At 33.7% G+C, this 19,849-nt stretch overlaps 2 protein-coding genes and 1 long non-coding RNA gene across 3 annotated transcripts; all 3 read right to left on the reverse strand.

The window, feature by feature from the left end:
• Positions 1-7,747: 7,747 nt before the first annotated feature.
• LOC112799683 (uncharacterized) lies at positions 7,748-8,844 on the reverse strand. The gene is made up of 2 exons (XR_003201166.3): positions 8,231-8,844; positions 7,748-8,152 (listed from the first exon to the last, which is right to left on the reverse strand). It is a non-coding gene; the product is annotated as an uncharacterized lncRNA (long non-coding RNA).
• A 2,433-nt stretch (positions 8,845-11,277) lies between these two features.
• On the reverse strand, positions 11,278-13,395 carry LOC112801469 (probable aquaporin PIP1-2). The gene is made up of 2 exons (XM_025844211.3): positions 11,667-13,395; positions 11,278-11,587 (listed from the first exon to the last, which is right to left on the reverse strand). The coding sequence occupies exons 1-2, from the start codon at positions 12,432-12,434 to the stop codon at positions 11,492-11,494; spliced, it is 864 nt and encodes a 287-aa protein (XP_025699996.1). The 5' UTR covers positions 12,435-13,395; the 3' UTR covers positions 11,278-11,491.
• A 145-nt stretch (positions 13,396-13,540) lies between these two features.
• LOC112801468 (signal peptide peptidase-like 2) lies at positions 13,541-19,036 on the reverse strand. Its single transcript, XM_025844210.2, has 14 exons — positions 18,177-19,036; positions 17,773-17,931; positions 17,560-17,671; positions 17,314-17,433; positions 16,955-17,106; positions 16,661-16,843; positions 16,375-16,409; positions 15,705-15,861; positions 15,287-15,340; positions 14,895-14,987; positions 14,661-14,803; positions 14,422-14,492; positions 14,145-14,228; positions 13,541-14,065 (listed from the first exon to the last, which is right to left on the reverse strand). The coding sequence occupies exons 1-14, from the start codon at positions 18,321-18,323 to the stop codon at positions 13,944-13,946; spliced, it is 1,632 nt and encodes a 543-aa protein (XP_025699995.1). The 5' UTR covers positions 18,324-19,036; the 3' UTR covers positions 13,541-13,943.
• Positions 19,037-19,849: the final 813 nt, after the last annotated feature.

The following is a 19,849-nucleotide window of genomic DNA, read 5'->3' on the forward strand; positions in this document are numbered from 1 at the left end:
TGAAACAAACGAAAAATACACACACACGTGCAAAATGAGTGGAAAACACGCACACGTGCAAAATGAGCAAAAAAGCACAAAAATGAAAAAACACACACGCGTGCGAAAGGTGCAAAAAACACACACACGTGCGAAACGAGTGAAAAACACAAAAAATTAAAAACTACACGTGCGAAACAAGCGAAAAACACAAAAAAATAACACACATATACACGTGTGAAACGAGCAAAAAATACAAAAAAATAAATAAAAAACAAACTCACAAATGTGAAACGAGCGAAAAACGCACACGGGCGAAATGAGCAAAAAACACACACGTACGAAACAAGCGAAAAACACACATGTACAAAACGAACGAAAAACACACACGCGCACGAAAAGAGCAAAAATCACAAAAAAAATACACACGTGCGAAACAAGTAAAAAATACACACACGTGCAAAACGAGCGTAAAACACAAAATAAACCACGCCCCCCGGGCGAAACGAGTGAAAACACGCACACGTGCGAAACGATTGAAAAACATGCACACGTGCGAGACGAGCAAAAAACACAAAAATGAAAAAAACACACACGCGCGTGCGAAACGAGCGAAAAATCTACTCACGTGCGAAACGAGCGAAAAACACGCACATGTGCGAAACTAGCAAAAAAAAATAAAACAACACACACGTGCGAAATGATAAAAAACACACACGAGTGCGAAGCGAGCAAAAAACACACAAACGTGCAAAACGAGCGAAAAACACAAATACATGCAAAACGAGCGAAAAACACGCATAAGTGCGAAATGAGCTAAAAATCCAAAAAAAAACACACACACGTGCAAAATAATCGAAAAACACATACACGTGCAAAACGAGTGAAAAACACGTACATATGCAAAATGAGCAAAAAAGCACAAAAATAAAAAAATACGCACGCGTGTGAGAGGAGCAAAAAATACACACGTGCGAAATGAGTGAAAAATACACACATGTGCGAAACCAGTGAATAACACAAAAAAAACACACACGTGCGAAACGAGTGAAAAACACAAAAAAATTTAAAAAAATACACATGCGAAACAAGCAAAAAACACAAAAAATACACACATGTGAAGCGAGCGAAAAACACAAAAAAATAAATAAAAACCAAACACGTAAGTGTGAAACGAGTGAAAAACGCACATGGGCGAAATGGGCAAAAAATACAAAAAAAACACACACACATACGAAACAAGCGAAAAACTCACACGTGCGAAACGATCGAAAAATACGAACACGTGCGAAAAGAGCAAAAATGTCAAAAAAACAAAACACACACGTACAAAACGAGCGAAAAATACACAGACGTACAAAACGAGCGAAAAACACAAAAAAAACCACACCCCCCGTGCCAAACGAGCGAAAACACGTACACGTGCGAATCGAGTGAAAAACACGCATACATGCTAAACGAGCGAAAAACCCAAAAATGAAAAAGCACATGCGTGCGCGAAATAAGAGAAAAACCCACACGTGCGAAACGAGCGAAAAACACGCACACGTGTGAAGCGAGCGAAAAAATACAAAAAAAACACACACACACACACATCCCCCCCCCCACACACACGCGTGAAACGAGTGAAAAACACACATGTGCAATACGCGCGAAAAACACGCACACATGCGAAACGAGCGAAAAACACAAAAAAAACTTACACACACGTGCAAAACGAGCGAAAAACACATAGACACACGTGCAAAACGAGCAAAAAACACAAACACGTTCGAAACGAATGAAAAATACGCACACGTGCAAAACAAGCGAAAACCCTAAAAGAAAACACACACGTGTGAAACGAGCGAAAATCAAACACACATGTGAAATGAGCGAAAAATACAAAAAAGTACATAGATACACACGTGCTAAACAAGCGAAAAATACAAAAAATAAAAAAATAAAGTAAAAAAACTTTTAAAAAATCACAAAAACCACACACGTGCGAAATGAACAAAAAACACGCACACGTTTGAAACGAGCAAAAAACCTAAAAAAACACACTGACACACACATGCAAAACAAGCGAAATACATACATGTGCGAAAACACGCACACATGCAAAATGAGTGAAAAACATAAGAAAACACACACACTCACACACCCACACATGTGTGAAACGAGCAAAAATCACACACACGTGCGAAACGAGCGAAAAATGCAAAAAAAAACACAGACACACACGTGCAAAATGAGCGAAAAACACACACACGTGTGAACTGAGCGAAAAACACAAAAAAAACACACACACACACCCACACACGTGTGAAACGAGCGAAAATCTTACACATGTGCGAAACGAGAGAAAAATACAAAAGAAAAAACACATAGACACACTCGTGCTAAACGAGCGAAAAAAATACACACGTGCAAAATGAGCGAAAAAACACACACACGTGCAAAACGAACGAAAAAAATAAAAAATAAGTTAAAAAATTAAAAAATCACAAAAAAAACACACATGTGCGAAACGAGCGAAAAACACGCAAACGAGCAAAACGAGCGAAAAACATGTACTCGTGCAAAACGAGCAAAAACCGTGCACTCATGCGAAACGAGCGAAAAACAAAAATAAACACACACGCGTGCGAAACGAGCAAAAAAGACGCACACGTTGGAAACGAGTGAAAAACACAAAAAATAAAATAAAATAAAATAAAATAATCACAAAAAATATACACGTACGAAACGAGCGAAAAAAACACGCACACGTGTGATACGAGCGAAAAACACAAAAAAAGCACACACACACACACACACACATACACATGCTAAATAAGCGAAAAACACACGTGCAAAACGCGCAAAAATCTCAGACACGTGCGAAACGAGCGAAAAACAAAAAAACAAACACACGCATACACACATGTGTGAAACGAGCGAAAATCACACACACATGCGAAACGAGTGAAAAACACAAAAAAAAACACATAAACACACATGTGCAAAACAAGCAAAAGACACGCAGACGTGCGAAACAAGCGAAAAAGATACACACGTGTGAAATGAGCGAAAGACAAAAAAAACACACACACGTACGAAACCATCGAAAAACACACACATGCGAAACGAGTGAAAAAAAAAACACACACGTGCAAAAGTAGCGAAAAACACGCACACACGTGCAAACAAGCAAAAAAAACACACACATGCAAAATGAGCGAAAAAACACACACACGTGTGAAACGAGCGAAAAACATACACATGTGCAAAATGAGCGAAAAACACGCACACGCGCGAAATGAGCAAAAAAAAACACACACAGGTGCAAAATGAACGACAAAGAAAACACACACACAGGTGCAAAATGAACGAGAAAGAAAACACATACACTGGTGCCGAATTTATAACCCACAAAGTAACCGACAAGTGCACCAGGTCATACTAAGTAGTACCTCAAGTGAATGAGGGTCGATCCCACGAGAATTGATGGACTAAGCAACAATGACTGAGTGATTGGCTTAATTAAATAAATAGAAAAGAGTGTTTGGGTTTCAATTGCATCAAACAGTAATTCAGAGAATTAATAAAGCAAGCAGTAAACGGGTTGTGAAATATATGGAGAAAACAGTTAAGGCTTCAGAGATATTTATTTTCCTGATTAAATTTTCTTACCAACTATTTTAATCATGCAAGATTCAATTCATGGCAAACTATATGTGACTAAACCCTAATTCCTTAGACTTTTTTAGTCTCCTCTAACCTTCATCAACCGCCAATTCCTTGGTCACTTGATTCCAATTAGAAGGTTAAGTTTAAATCTAGTTTATGTGCCACAGAAACCCTAATTACCAAAATATAAGAGGATTATATGTCACGTATCCCGTTAAGTCCAGATAATTAGAAATTTAGAAGAAATTATTTTCAAGCTATTGTTCAAGTAAAGAGCTTTTCCAAGTTTTACAAGAACTCAGTTAGAACAAGGGGTCATACTTCCGTTCCACCTAGATTCATAAGATAAAGAACAAAAAAATTCTTGAAATTGAAATCAATACATGAATTAAAATAAAACAGTAATAGTATTAATCCATAGAATAAACAGAGCTCCTAACCTTAACAGTAGAAGTTTAGTTGCTCATGGTTCAAACAAAAAATAAGGATTCTGTAAAACTGTAAAGTGCGGAATGAGGTAAGAGAGAAGAGACCAGCCTAAAGCGCTAAATCTTTTCCCTTTTATATCTACTCATAATTAATGTAAAATATATTTTCTAAAACTAAATAATATATTTTTCTATTTTAAAATAAAATAAAGTTTAAAAAAATTAATAAACTCTTCGTGCAGCTTCAATTGGAGGAATGGGACCACCAAGTTTATTAAAGGTGGCGCCAAACTTGGCCGTACGAAGTCTTCAAGATTCTCCTTAGTTGGTGCCAAACTTGAAGTATTTCAAGTTTGGCTTTGCTTGAACGTCATGCATTTCCTGGAGTAGGTGAGTATGGCATTAAACTTGGAGAATCCCAAGTTTGGTGCTGTTGAGGCCGAAAACAATGGGAGGTTGTATTTCTCCAAGTTTGGCGCCACCTCCTTGTTCTGCTGTGACTTCATTTCTTCACGCAAACTCTGTCAAATTCGTCTAAAATGCTACCTGAAATAAACAGAATTGCACACTACTCAAGGTAGCATTCATAGTGGCTAAAAGATATTTAAATCTTGATTAAACTTAACAATTCAAATGCAAATTCACTAGAAAAAGATAGAAAATATGCTCACGCATCACACACCCACACACACACGTGCGAAACAAGCGAAAAACACACACACGTGCGAAACGAGCAAAAAACACGCACACGTGCGAAACGAGCGAAAAACACCAAAAAAAACACACACATACACACACATGCATCCACCTCATGCGTACGTGAGTGTATAAAACAGGGAAGATTCTCGCGTACGCATGCATGTGTCTGTGTACGCATGCATCAATATTCAAGTCTGCAGAATGCCATTTTTCACACCCAACTTCGAACACGTATAACTTTTCCGTTAAAAATCATTTTTAATCTGTTATTCAAACAGCATAAACTTTACAAACCCAGTTTTCTTTCAAAATAAGTTTTACAAAATTTAGGGATCTGAAAGTCAAGTTATGGCTTGCCAAAGTTGGTCAAAATTCAGCCTTTACCAATTTCACATAATCGCAAACTTTTCAAATTTATCATTTTCAAACCAATGATTCACAATCCCAAAACAACCCCAAAACTCCATTCAACATCTTCCATTCATTTTACACCACCACCCAATTCATTCAATTATTCAACAATTTCATATATTTATATGCTCAACAATTTCTCAACCAAAATCAACAACAATCATTATTATTTGTAAATCATCAACCTCATTATCCACTGCATACAAGCTCATATACCCATCAAAATCATAATTTAATACATACCAACTCATAAATCCTTTATACACAACTTTATATCATATACACCAATCATCCAATTCATTTATATCTTATAGTCTTCTAACATAAGTTTTCACGTGACATTAAACATTAATTATGAGAAACCAAAACCATACCTAGGCCGATTTCTCCCTAAACCTAAAACACCTCAGATATCCATTGTTCCTCAAGCTCCAAAGCTCTAACTCCTCTCCAAACAACAATTTAGCTTCCAAGGTTCACTCCCAAGCATCCAATTTCACCAATTCAATATCCCATTCAACATAAATTCAATTTAATACATACAATTCCATATATAACCACAATTCAATACCTAAACTCCACCAAATCAAAGTATTCACAAGGGATATGAGTTTTTCACTTTATTCATGGATGTTTTGGGTGAAATCTAATGATTATCCACTACTAGAATTCACCTAAACCATCAAATTACACAATTTCTCAATATCAAAAATCCAAAAAATTCACGAAATTGAGGAGGGGAGGAACTGGGTGAGAAATGCAAATTTCTTACCACTTTATTCAAATAGAATTGAAAGAATTTCGAGACGAATGCGTGGCCGCTGATGACTCGTCAATCAGAGCTCCGAATTGAAAGTGATGTAAAAATGAAATTTGGAACTGATTAAGGTTTAGTTTTTTATCTCTCTTCTCTCTTCACCACTGTTCTCTCTCTTTCTTTGGCTTGAGGAACAACTGTGCTGAAATAAGGGCAAGGGAAAAGCTCTTATGGGTTGGGCTTTGCAATACGAGTTTGGTTCAATCGGTTTAGTCCGTTAGACTAATTTTGGGCTAAAATATTTAAAATTAGTGTTAAAATTTGTATTTTAATTATTTTTACTCCTCTAAACTATAAAATTTAATTTCCTAATTTATTTGAATAATAATTAATTTATTAGTTAATTATTTTTAAATTTCCAGGGTTTTACACTATACATATATTTTTCTGAGATAGTCACATCTTACAAATTTATGCGCGCAATTGAATGCTATTTCCTTATTACTCTAACATTCTGGTTCGTCTCATATATTAATTATGGAATTACCATAACTTTTATCACATTAGTGTCGCGACAAAACCACGATAATCACCATACTAATATACTCAACGACATAGATCAAATTTGGATGAGAAAATTCAGAAATTACATGCAAAAATGATATCATGAATGCCTATTTCCAACTAGTCTAACTTTAATAAAATTTATGAGATCATGAGCCAGAGTGAAAGCAAACTGAATATTTTATTTCTATAGAAATATCTATATTCATAAATTTGTCTAAACCATATGAACATCCATATGGACACTTTCACTGAAACAATATATCATAAAATGATATGACACCCGTATAAATAGTATCCACACGAAAGATCTTCAATGTTTGTTTTTTACTAGCCAAATATGCATGTATTTGTGGAGTTTGTGCTAACTTACTTACAAGACATTTATTTAAACGCTCTGAACTCTTTTATTTAACATAATTGAATAATAATAGGGAGCAATACTTGTTATTGTAGACTTCAAATGAATAATGAAAAAAGTCGCACAGCCCAACTCTTGCGACAACAAGAAAAGAGAAATCACGAAGGGAAGGATGAGAGCAACACGGCCCGTGATTATAGAAAGCTTGCTCATGGAGGAGCTTGCACGACCCATGGAGAATTTGTGCATGGCCCGTGAAGAACCTCATAAATCCTGTCAGTGAACTTTTTCTCTTCCTCTAATCGCCGGTGAATGGAGAGTGACTTGGAGACTCTTCGAGTGACGAAGAACCGGTAGAGAATATTAGAACGGGAGAAAAGATGTGAAATGAAAATGAACGGGTAAAAATTGATAAAATGGGAGAATGATGGAGACTCAAAATCGGATGGCATAAAAATGAAGTAAAAATCGGAGTATGGTTTAAGAAAGACAGAGAGATGTTTACAGATTGACAATTAACTTTTAGAATTTTTTGAATTTGAGTAGAAGACAATCAAATCAGAAAGTTGAGAGAGAGAGAGAGAGCACACGTTGGTTTCAATCAAAGGAGAAAAGCGCGTCTAATTCCGATCAGCACTAATAAGGAGAAAACAAACTTTATACATTAACATATATATCTGTATCGTAGATACAGTTGGTAAACTGCGTATTTTGTTGGTAAAATAGATTTTTTCTTATTTTTATTATTGGGCAAAGTGAAACCTATTATGCATTATTTATTGTTGACTTATGCATTCTATTATTATCTCCTAATGGTGATTGTATTAGTAATTACTGAACTCAAGATGCTTAATTTGATAACTAAATATACCAATTGCTCATAATCAAGTTCAATAAAGATAAAACAAGATACTAACAATTTATTTTCATTCAAACATTATTTACATTGATATTCACTAGCACATAGTGCTTCAATTTGCACCCAACCTATGTCTAGATCCTAGACTCAAATTGTCACTCACCTATATATATTATCACCATTATAAACAAGAAAAATGTAAATTGCAACAACAACTCAAATGATAGAGCCACAAGCCAGGCCCTCATAACTTTAGTTTCACCTTCAATCCTCATAACCGTGTTCAGATTCTTCTCAATGTTGTCTCTTACAATATTCTTCAAATCCTAATTGGAAGTACCAGATTCATGCGTATTAATTCGTGTGATTAAAGCCCTTATCAAACCTTGCCACCCACTCTCAATTTCATCAACCCATACAAAGCAATTGCAGTCTTCATTCTATAGAAAAAAAAAAGAATTAAAGTTGATGAAGAATTCTAAATTCTAACTATGAAACTCTTAACTCAAGGACCATACCTTCCAGAACGGGCAGCGAATGAACCATCTTCTTGAGTTCACAACCGTCGAAGAATCCAACAACACAGCATTCCCACCACAGTAACATCTTCTATCCAGGATTTTCACCTTTTTTTCATCTTTGAATTTGATGTTTTAGAAAAATTGCAACTTTCTCTCCTGGTTATTTTTCTTCTTTACATAGCTAAAATTGTTTTAGCTATCTTCTTGTTTAGTGGGGAGAGGGGAAAAAGGGAATGATGGATGAGAGTGTTGGAGATGAATGAAGTATTTAGGAAGGATTTCACTTTTTCAATGTTGGGTATGTCCAACTGAGAATGAAGAACTAGAATTCATATTATTCCCAATTCAAATTCAATACACGTCAGATTAACAACACGTGATACTGTGAAAGAAAACTATCCACGTAAGACGCTACGTTAAGGCTGGATCACATTTGGTTAGTTTCGTATACAGGATCGATCTTCTATGGGCATTTTGGGTTGTTTTCTAAATTCATAGATACTTTTGTCAGCCAATACATCTTTTATGGAGCCTTCTTCAGTAGAGAAAGCATAATTTGGACTTTAAAAAACCAAACAATAAATGAAAATATTCAGAAATATAGAGAGCGGCCTACAAATATAATAGATTGTATTATTATAACAATTGGAGCAAATATAGATATAGGCTAACCCTATAGTCATACTAATGTTATCCTTTTTGCAACCTTTCATTTTTATACTGTTCTTTTTTTTGTCTATTATTATTATTATTATTATTATTATTATTATTATTATTATTATTATTATTATTATTATTATTATTATCTTAATTGCCAATATTACGATAATAATAATAATATTATTAGATTATAGGTCTAACAAAAATAATCCTAAAAATTCAAAACCAAAAACTGTAATTCTAAGTCTTAATTTGAAGATGTATATTTATTTTTTTTAATAAATATTTATTAATTTAATTATAACAAAATTATTTTTTTATTCTTATATATTTATCTATTTAGTTAATATATTAGTTTTCTTCTTACCATTAGTATTTTGTTTCGAAATAAAATTAATTAATAATTTATTATTTATTATTATTTATTTTTATTTAATAATCATATTATTATATTTATATATATATTTTTTAATTTTTTGACTTTATCTCAAGTGTTGTGCACTCTAAATATATTCATATAAGTGCATTTGAAAATTTTTTTAAGGTGTTTTATGTTGAATACATAATATTTGACTTCTGTACTTATTTATATTTTATCTTTTTGTATCTGAGATGTATAATGGTAGTTTAAAAAATACATGTTACTCATTTTAATAAATAAAATATTTAAATAATTTAAAATAAAAAAATTATATTTTTGTTGTCAAATTAATAATATAATATAAATATAAATATCGATTTTAAATTTTAATTTTAATTACAACTAGTAAATGATATATGATATACTTTGATTGTCAAACTAATAATTAATAATAATATATAAAAAAATAAGAGTGACTAATTTTTTTTATATAGAATAAATTGGTGTGTAATGCGCAATTATTAAAAAAGTTGGTATTTTTTTTAATATGGAGTTAATTTTTTTTAAATTGTTATTAAACAAATTGGAGGATCAAATTTGTTAAGGAGAGAAAAAAAAATTTAAAAATTGATTTAGATGAGATATACAAATTTAATAGTTAAATTTGTGCATTAAAAATTTTAAAAATTTCAGATACATAATTCTAAATGTCAAATTTGTGTATTATAAAAATTTAAAAAATTCAAGTATACAAATATATGAGAATTATATTTGTATTTTAAATAATAAATATGTTAATTAAATTTATATCCTTTATATCTTAGTTATACACATCATACTTTAATAATATTATAAAATATTATTTTTTTAATATTAAAATTTAAAAATAAAATAAAATAGATAATAAAAAAATAAAGAAGAGAAAAAAAGAATTTTTTAATTACAATAAAAAGTATCATGTATTTTTGTTAAAAAATTAATAATATATAATAAAATATATAATAGATATTTTGTATTAACAAAAGCCCATTCAAACCCATTAAACACCTCACTATTGACTTCATACAAGTGCAATCAAAGTCGTGGTTTATTATAATATTATTATAAATCAAAAAGAGAACATGGTTTATTTATTTTGTCAAAAATCGATACCAATTTGCTATTACTAAAATTTTGGGGTTAAAGTAGATATAATTATAATGCTTGTACGGCGCAAATGATAGCCACAAATTTAGAATATTTGTTCATAGACCTTAAAGGACTGGAAGATACTTTCACCATCGATCCAAATTGAAAGAAGTGTGGGAGGTGAATATTGGTTTTTTAAAAGATGAGGACAATCAAAATTTATTATTTTTGGCCACCAATATTTATAAATATGGGATAAAATATGTTAAGAAAATTGAGTTGATAACTAAGTGATGACAAAAAATAATAAATTTTGATGATCTCTAACATTTTTTTATTTTAAAAAACTCTAAGTTAAAAATATTGATAATAAAATATAGAGTAAATAACTATTTTGATATAAAAAAATTGATTTTGATAAAATAAAATTTAAAATTTATTTTGATAAAATGAATCTCAAATATCAATTTTATTTGATAAAATGAATTAATTGTTAATTCATTATTTTGAATGATTAGACCATTTTGTCAAACAATAAAGGTTGAAGTTTATTTTGTTAAAATTAAAATCTTTTAAATGTCAAAATGGTTATTTAATCTAACGACAATAGTAGAAAAATAAACAAAAAATTTAAAATTTATCTTATTTAATATTAATAAATACTAAAATAAAGTAGGTATTAGCTGTTTTTTATTAATATTCTTTTGTTACCAAATTATTGGGGATGATTTTGTGGGTAATAAAGTTATTAGAGAGCAATCTAGTTAATTGGATTTCTAAAACGATGTCGTGTGGGTATTGTTGTGATTTGTGAAAGAATGAGGGTTGCTTTTTAGGGGGAGGGAGTATCGAAGATTGGTAGTGGGAAGGAAGGGAGCAGCTCATCCAGACCCAGTTGCAAGCCCAAATCTTCTAATATTCACGATTTCGATGCATTCATTTCTTTTTTTCTTTTTCAAACCAGAAAAACCAACATAGAACAGATAAATAAAGATCAAAGTCTAATAAACAGAAAGCACGGTAGCACGAAAGAATTCTCCATCAATTTACACACACACGACATCAAACATTCAAAGAGAGGAGCAGACATATGAAACGATGACGATGAATTAAGGCCTTGACTTGAAAGGAATAGCTCGGATGACTATCTGGTGGTACACGGCAGCAATAGCAGCTCCAACGAAAGGCCCAACCCAGAAAATCCACTGCAATGAAAAAAAGGACATATGAAATTCAGAAAGAAATGAGTGAAAAAAAAAAAAGGCAGAAACTAAGAAGACATACTTGATCATTCCATGCATGGTCTCTGTTGAAGATGATGGCAGCACCAAGGCTCCTAGCTGGGTTAATCCCAGTTCCAGTGATAGGAATGGTTGCCAAGTGGACCAAGAAGACAGCAAAGCCGATCGGAAGAGGTGCCAAAATGGGAACATGTGAGTCTCTTGCGTTTCTTTTAGCATCAGTAGCAGAGAACACAGTGTAAACAAGAACAAAGGTACCAACAATCTCAGCACCAAGCCCATCACCTTTGCTGTATCCATGGTTAACCATATTAGCTCCACCTTTATACATCTCAAACCTCGCATTCCCTTCGAACCCCTTCACCACACCAGCGCCGCAAATGGCTCCAAGACACTGCATCACCATGTAGAACACTGCCCTTGTCAGTGAAAGCTTCCTTGCCAGAAACAACCCGAAGGTCACCGCCGGGTTTATGTGTCCGCCGGAGATTCCAGCAGTGCAGTAAACAAGGGCGAAGATCATGCCGCCGAAAGACCAAGCAATGCCCTGAATGCCAACGGAGGAGCACTTGGAGGGAGATCTGTTCACTCCCATGACGGTTAAGATGGTGATATAGAGGAACAAGAATGTGGCCACAAACTCAGCTATTCCGGCTCTGTAGAAGGACCATGACTTGAGCTCACCAGGCTCAAACAATGGTGCTGGTGGTGCCTCCTTGTATTCCGGCTTCTCACTCTGTGCTCCTGTTCCCAGTGCATGCCTCTCTGAGAATTTGTTTGCTCCAACTTTCACATCTTCTTCCCTCTCCATTTTTCTCTTCTTTGCCAAACTAAGCTTGGGAGATTACACTGCTATATAGAGGAGATTGGAGAAAGGTAAAGTAGTGATATCTTGCTTTGCTGGCATATGACAATAATTGCAGTCACTTTTTCTTTCTTTTGAGCAAAGAAGCCAAGAATATCACAACTTTTTATTTTCTTATTGCTTTAAAAAAGCGGGCAGTTTTAAGAGAGTATTCTGGAAAGTGCGTTCTAATCTTAAGAGGCTAAACAGGGTGTTATGTTAATCAATGATTGGTGAATGTGAATGTGATTGGTTCCAAGATAAAGGTTAGTGTAGTTACGCCCACCCAATTACCACTCAACAACGGCCCTATGCCCTGTAAAGTGTAAATTGTACCATATGTTTGGTAGGTGAGATATAGGTTTCTTTTATTCTAACGGTAGGACAATCGAAGCCACTCGGCTGAAAAGTAGAAATAACATCGAATGGCCAAGAATAAATGGCCGTTTGGTGAACGTTGGACTTGGAAAGTGACATGCGATACTATGCACATGCGAAGTTGGGAACACTTGCCAAGGTCTTATTAATGACGACATACATTTTGGAAACACTGTTAACACTTGTGCACTAAAAGAGGAGTAATTACAGGGTATATTTCCTGCTATAAAGAAAAGTTTATTCACTTCATAGATTTTGAATGCTCTTAGCAATCCTTATCCATTTTTTTAGGTTGCATGATGATGATGAATTATGGAAGACGTACTCTAGGAACATTTAACGTGGCGATGATCCTCCACCTAATGCCGAACAAGAACACGGAACACGGAACAGAGAAGAGTGCGAAACTGCAGGCACTTATGTTATGCCAGACATCTCAGATTCTTTGGATACCTAGGTGGTGTTGTGTTTCATGAACTCATTCACACGCAGTTGTTATTCTAAGCCTTTATTGAATCATGATGTCCCCAACTGCCAACCTTAATTATGATACAATTAATACTCTAAGGAGATATATTTATTATTTCCAACTAAAATTGTCTTAATTATTCAAAAGCTCATCCTTCCCCATGAAATTAGAAAGGAGATGAATTAGAATGAGAAGACCAAACTTCACCTTGCTTCTAACTCTTCAATTGACAAACCAGCTAACTTTCCTTGTTACTTGGTCAAACATTACATTTTCCCCCTAAAATGTTAATCTTATAGATGAATGAATTACAGTTTAAGGTACAAAGCCATTCATCTTATAATCCACCAGCCATGATACAACTATGCTGATTCTAAGATCAACTAATGGTTATTTTGCAGCCAACAGTGTGAACGAACCAGGCTGCTCATAACACAGTAGGTAATTAGAGATTTGTATCAGCTACAGTTATCTACACCAAATGTAGACTATTTCTATATATGTGAGCAACAGCTATGTTTGAAGGGGATTGGTTTCATAAACCTCTGATGCTAAAAGCCTTTCGAAGATTGGTTTTGCTCCCAATTCTCGAAGATCAAACATGCAGCTGAGTATGTTGAAACAGGTTGTCATTCAGGGCTTACTTCTCCACTATGCTGGAGTCTGATATGTGGACAGGGTCTTTCTGGTTCTCCTCTTGTCCATAAAACCTGCAGATCTCCTCGCTTTCGCCCTAATGTCAGCAAAGTCCCTGCATTGATGCATGAAACCATGAGAATCTACCATTTGTTTCCAGATAAAAAAATTATTACAAATTAGGTCTAAAGTACCAAGGGTAAATGGAACAATGTATAATAGTGCTGGCTGGCCATGTCCATCCATCAAATTTAGTGCCACATATGTAACTAGAAGACCTGCCAAAATTGGAAAAAAAAAAAAAAATAAAAGACCACTCATATATGTATGTAGCTACATAAATCATTATATAACTTAAAAGTTAATAATAAAGAAATTCTTTATTCTTTCAGTCAGGAAATAATACGATTTATTGTTTGAATGAAGTTATCTAAATCAATTACAGATGAGGAGATTGCTAGTTGATCTCACCAAAGCCATATGCAAATATTGCCCACAAGAAGTACCCATTTCTTATGTTCTTGTTCGCCAGCCAATCATATCTGCAAGGATAGACCATACCATTGATCAAAACATTTTTCAACAGTAGATTTGCCAGGAAAATATAGTGTAGAATTAAGAAAGTCTGTGGGAGCTAGGTAAATATTCCTTCAAGAGAGATACTTGGGGCATGCAAAGGACTGAGTGGAAAACGGGAAAGAGAGAACAACCTGAGTGAGAATGCTACCAGCATTCCTGGTAAAAGTATGTCTCCAAAACCTATAATGCTGTAACCACCCCATGGATCAAAGATACGGGGAAATTTCAGTAACATTGGGATACCATCTTCACCACTTCCATCAGCTCGGGCTACCTATAGTGAGTAATGTTAACAACGACAAAACTAGGGAATCACATTGGGGAATTAGTGATTGTCATGTATCAGAGTGAAGTGTAAGACTAACCACGATCATCACGCTTTGCTGGAAAAACTTCGCCGAGACAAACACCCAAAAGAGGTCATAAATGAAGGCACAACTCAGAAGAACCGTACCCACCTAATTCACAAAACAAATCAAATCAAGATGAGTAACTTATTTTTTGGACAGGAATTTTCCATATAACCAAATTTATCAGCACAAACCATAAATATGAACAAATAGACATGCAAGTATTTGCTGACAAACAAACAGGTGGGGAAAATAGAGGCAACACTACACTAGTCCACAGATGACAGAGAACATACAGAACAAAGTAACATGTTGCAAGTTCACTTCTTTCATATAAGAGATTTATCTGAGAGTTGTCCAAACATAAAACATCAAAATACTTCATAAGTAATCCCAAGAGTTATTACCTTGAGATTAGGTACATGTACAATCTGCAGAACTGTTATTATCAGTGCAATTCCCTGTAAATAACCAATGAAAGAGAAATGAAGATTAGATGGACACTGCTAGTCTAGATAGCTTCCCTGAATCAATAAATAAACAAAATGGAATCATAGTATATGTCTAGCACTTGCAAAGATTATGGTGTTCAGTGTAGTTCAGCAAAATATTATGAAATATTCCAGAAGAACATTACATCCCAAGTCCTAGTTCATAACTGGGATATCATACACATACAAAGCACAACTAAACTACAAGAAATGTGTCTCCTTGAAATTGTCATGAAGAAAGTAAAGATGAACTTTCTTTTTCACTTGAGAGTCAACATGATATATCTAAAAAGGAGAGCATAAACATTTAAGAGTGGAGAAAATTAATCCTTACAAGTATATCTTGACCAATCCACCCAAACGAGTGAGTGCGATAAACTGCCCAGAGAACCGCAAAGGTTATACAAAATGGAGAAACAGCCAAAGTCAGGTATGAGATAGCTCCAAAGAAAGGTATTTTAATGTATGTCTTGGCAGCATGCTTGAACCACCTATATTGCAAAAGAAGACAGGTTTCATTAACATGTAGAGAAAGCCTAACATCATGTGATCAGATGGAATGTATTGAGTATTGACAAGGTCCAATTGTCCATTAATAAGGACAAAAAAAGGGTGCAAGTGTGAGAACTCAAACATTCCAGAACAAGCCACCTGGAACTATTCAGAATTGCAAACTACCGTTGCAAATGTGAGGAAACAAGACTAAGCACACTTAAATATCACTTTCAAAAGTAAAACTAGGTAATACACAATCCTGATCATATGGATTTCGAATCCTATAAAATCAACGAAGCCTTAAACACTATGAATGCCAATGCAGTTCAGTATTTCATCATAAAATGCACATCAGCACTCCATCAGCTCCAATCTGAGCTTCTCAAGTAATCAAACAGGTACTTATTTCCAAAAATATATTATGGATGGCAGTGTTACTTGATGTATCCTATGATAATAAATTCATAATTTCCAGAATCATTCATAAAATTAGGTTTGAGATATCAAACCTTGACAAAAGAGCAACCAAGCAAGTTTGCAAGCCCTGCAAGATACAAAAACACCCAAGGTTAGGGATGACAAGATACATGATAACATGGCAAAAGCAGGAAAGATAGAATATATGCAGAGAATAGAAATTCAGTAATGGCAACTAGAGGAGCTGTATTAAACTGCGTGCTAGAAGCTTCCTTTCTTTTAGCAAAGATATAATGCAGAAAATAGATCCCCCCCCCCCCTCTTTTCCAGAAAGATGCATACATCTAGAACATAGACAAGTTAAATGGACGTTCATACCTCAATCCCACCAATACAGAAGAGAACAACCAAAATATCAATGAACCATGGCGACATCAATTTGTAAATCATAAACAGGAAACATGAAGCTAGCACAACAAAAAGGACTGCAGCCTTCATATTCATGTTTACAACTCTGCTAACACCTGTGTTTATAGTGTCTGGGACTTCATCTGAAGCATCCTATAGAAGTGAGAAAAGAAAGGAAGTATTAGGATGCATATTCAAATTATGAGAACATATGAGAACAATACTCGAGGAAATGCCAAGCTAAACAGACTCCAAAACACTGACCTTTAACAGCTTGTTGTGTTCATCAGCTGCTTCTCGGACCCTCCATGCTGACCAATATGATGCACACAATATGGTAAGAACTGCTAGTAGCCAAAGAAATACTTCTGCTACATCAACAGCTGGTCGACGTGGTGAATATAGCTGGACAGACACTGCAAAAGGGAAACGAAATTTAGAAAGCTACCCTCTCCTCTCCTTAAGACTTAACTGGTAAGGTATGATTGGGAATCCATGTACCAGTTCCCCAATAAGGAAACATGAGTTAAATGCAATTAAATTATTAAGTGAAAGTGTATTATAAATCCACGCAGCATATATAAGACATATCAGACAATCATAAAAATCAAGTGGAAGCTCACCAGATGAAGCACTCGTCAACATTTCTTCGAGCCTTGCACCTGCATCTCGTGGGAGCATGACAGCGGGTATGTGTATGTTCAAATCAGTTTCATCTGGTTCACATACCATCTTGTAAAGTTCTGCAAACAACAGAAACAAAGAGACATTCATTAGATATGACCCACTCAACATTCCATCAAACCGCATCCTCCAACTTCCTGCTCCACCAAAGACAAGAAACAGCCCAAAACTTATAAATTGTGTACCCTTTTGGTTATTTATGATAAGGATAGCTGAAGCATTAGCAGTTTGTGCAGTTTTTGCTTTCTTTGTGAAGGTGCAGTTCCCTCGATCCACCATGATGACATCTCCCGCAATCTAATGCAGAGTTGTACTACAAGCATTTAGTAACATTCTACTTTGCTACACATGTGACCAAACTCCAAAGGAGAATACAAACATGTCATATATGAAAGAACCTTATTCTTTGGAGGATTGCAACAATCTCGGGGATCTGAAAGAATAAGGCGAGTGTGCTTAGCATTCTTCTCCTTGGACACAATGGTTGTGCCAAATCTAGCCCCCACACCAACAAATTCATCATCCTCTTTGTCATTGACCCATGTCTGCACTTTCACCTAACAAAGCCAACACATAACAAGTATTACCATAAATAATCACCACTTGAAATTGAGAGAGATGAACTAATTAGGAACCAAACTTTGATCATCAAATACTTAGTTGAACAAGTCAACACCGTAATTTGATGCTCAAAACCCAAAATTAGAAAGAAAAAGTTAAGTAGTTTGATGTTTCATGCTAATCTACTTAACTATGAGCAAAAAGAAAATAAAAAAAGAATTGAAGTTTGGAGAGTGAATACCAGAACGAACTGGTTCTCGCAACCGGGCTTCTTGGGGGTAGAATCGTCATCGTGAACTATGTCCCCAGCAATGACAGAAGGAGCGTGACGGAGAAGCAGTATTAAAGCTAGAAAAGCAGCTACCGGTAAAAACTTCTCCACAGCCATGGATAAACGCACGCTCTACGATGATCACAATTCCATTACCAACTCAGCAGCTAAGCAGAGAGAGAGAGAGAGAGGAGAGAGAGAGAAGGTTTTTGCCGTGTCTTGGAATAATGAACTATAAAATATTAAAATAATAATTGTTAAAATAATAATAGTAATAATAATAATTGCGAAGAGGGAAATGGTGATAGGCGATATCGAACAGCAAAGAGAATAAAATGAAGAGAAAGTCTAGGGAAAATTATGATATATGGTCATTAATTAATCATTAAAAATAAAATGAGTAATTTTATATTATTGGATATAATTTTTTATCGTTAAATATATTTATAATGACTAATTGATAGTTATATATCACAATTTTTGCTGATTTTTATCACTCCTCTAAAATGAATTTCTAAAAAAAGTTGAAAGTGTAAGTTGCGATTTTTATCTTTTTATTATTTTTTATATTTATTTTTAATTTTATTTATAAAATTAATAATAAAAAATTATATTTTATCTTTTAATTGTTAAAAAAAATTAAAAAGATCGATTTTTAACACGAAAGGGCAGTGGCAATGGGCCTTCCTTGAAATTTCCGCAAATTTTATTATTTTACAAAAATAAAAATATGGAATGTGAATTCTTTTATTTTGAGAGAGAAAAAAAAGAAAGCGGGTGGGAAAAAACGCGGTAGAGTAAAAGGCGTAAATGCCCCGGCGGCCATGAACAAATCTTCTAAGCTTCTATGTTTCTAATATATATTTTATTTTAGAGGAAACCTTTTTTTAATAAGGAAAGGACCGAAAGGTTGAAATAGAAATCAAACTTATTTTCTTTGGAATGTAAGTAAATATGAAATATATATTTTTCACTCAAAATTTTAGTTAGGTTGAATTTAATGCAAATTTTTTATATAATTATTCCATTAGATAAACGAAAAAGATCAACTTTCAATAATTATTAATTAATACAATGTTAGATAATTTGCTATATTTTCATATAAAGTCAATAATTAAAAATATTAAATAATTTGACATATTTAATTAGATGCGTTCTGTGGTACTCATTATGTTATCATGGCTATAGTGACTACAAGCAACCTACCAATTAAATGTGAACATCTGGCTTTTTTTTAATTTAAAAGCGTATTACTAAAAGTGTTGCTTAAAGAGAAAGTGTTACCCTTAATCATTAACTTGGCTCTGATACCAAATTTTTAAATTTTAACTTTGAATAAAAATAATTTGTAAATTCTAAAGTATTGACCATTTCAAATTTTTAACTTTTAACTTTGAATAAAAATAATTTGTAAATTCTAAAGTATTGACCATTTCTACTATTTCTCTAGTCTATAATTTTGATTTATAACTTTTTAATCTTGTTTTAGTTTATAATATTCTTTTTTGCATGGATTACTGTATATAAAGTCTTTTATCTGTTTGTCTTTTTCTTTAATATAATTTCTCAAATCCTCAATAACTTCTTTTATTTCTACACTTTCTCTTGTTTCTAAATATCTGTTTAATTTTTCAATTTCATTC

This window comes from Arachis hypogaea, chromosome 5 (assembly GCF_003086295.3).
Source record: "Arachis hypogaea cultivar Tifrunner chromosome 5, arahy.Tifrunner.gnm2.J5K5, whole genome shotgun sequence".
NCBI classification, from domain to species: domain Eukaryota; kingdom Viridiplantae; phylum Streptophyta; class Magnoliopsida; order Fabales; family Fabaceae; genus Arachis; species Arachis hypogaea.

What these genes read in the sequence shown, in the direction of transcription:
- LOC112801469 (XM_025844211.3), bottom strand. Translation starts at nt 12,434, where the DNA reads ATGGAGAGGGAAGAAGATGTGAAAGTTGGAGCAAACAAATTCTCAGAG. An exon ending in ACCATGCATGGAATGATCAA is followed by an intron (nt 11,588 to 11,666) that starts GTATGTCTTCTT and finishes TTTTCATTGCAG; the next exon opens with TGGATTTTCTGGGTTGGGCC.
- LOC112801468 (XM_025844210.2), bottom strand. Translation starts at nt 18,323, where the DNA reads ATGGCTGTGGAGAAGTTTTTACCGGTAGCTGCTTTTCTAGCTTTAATA. An exon ending in TTGGTTGCTCTTTTGTCAAG is followed by an intron (nt 15,862 to 16,374) that starts GTTTGATATCTC and finishes TTTGCAATATAG; the next exon opens with GTGGTTCAAGCATGCTGCCA. An exon ending in AGCAAAGCGTGATGATCGTG is followed by an intron (nt 14,804 to 14,894) that starts GTTAGTCTTACA and finishes TACTCACTATAG; the next exon opens with GTAGCCCGAGCTGATGGAAG.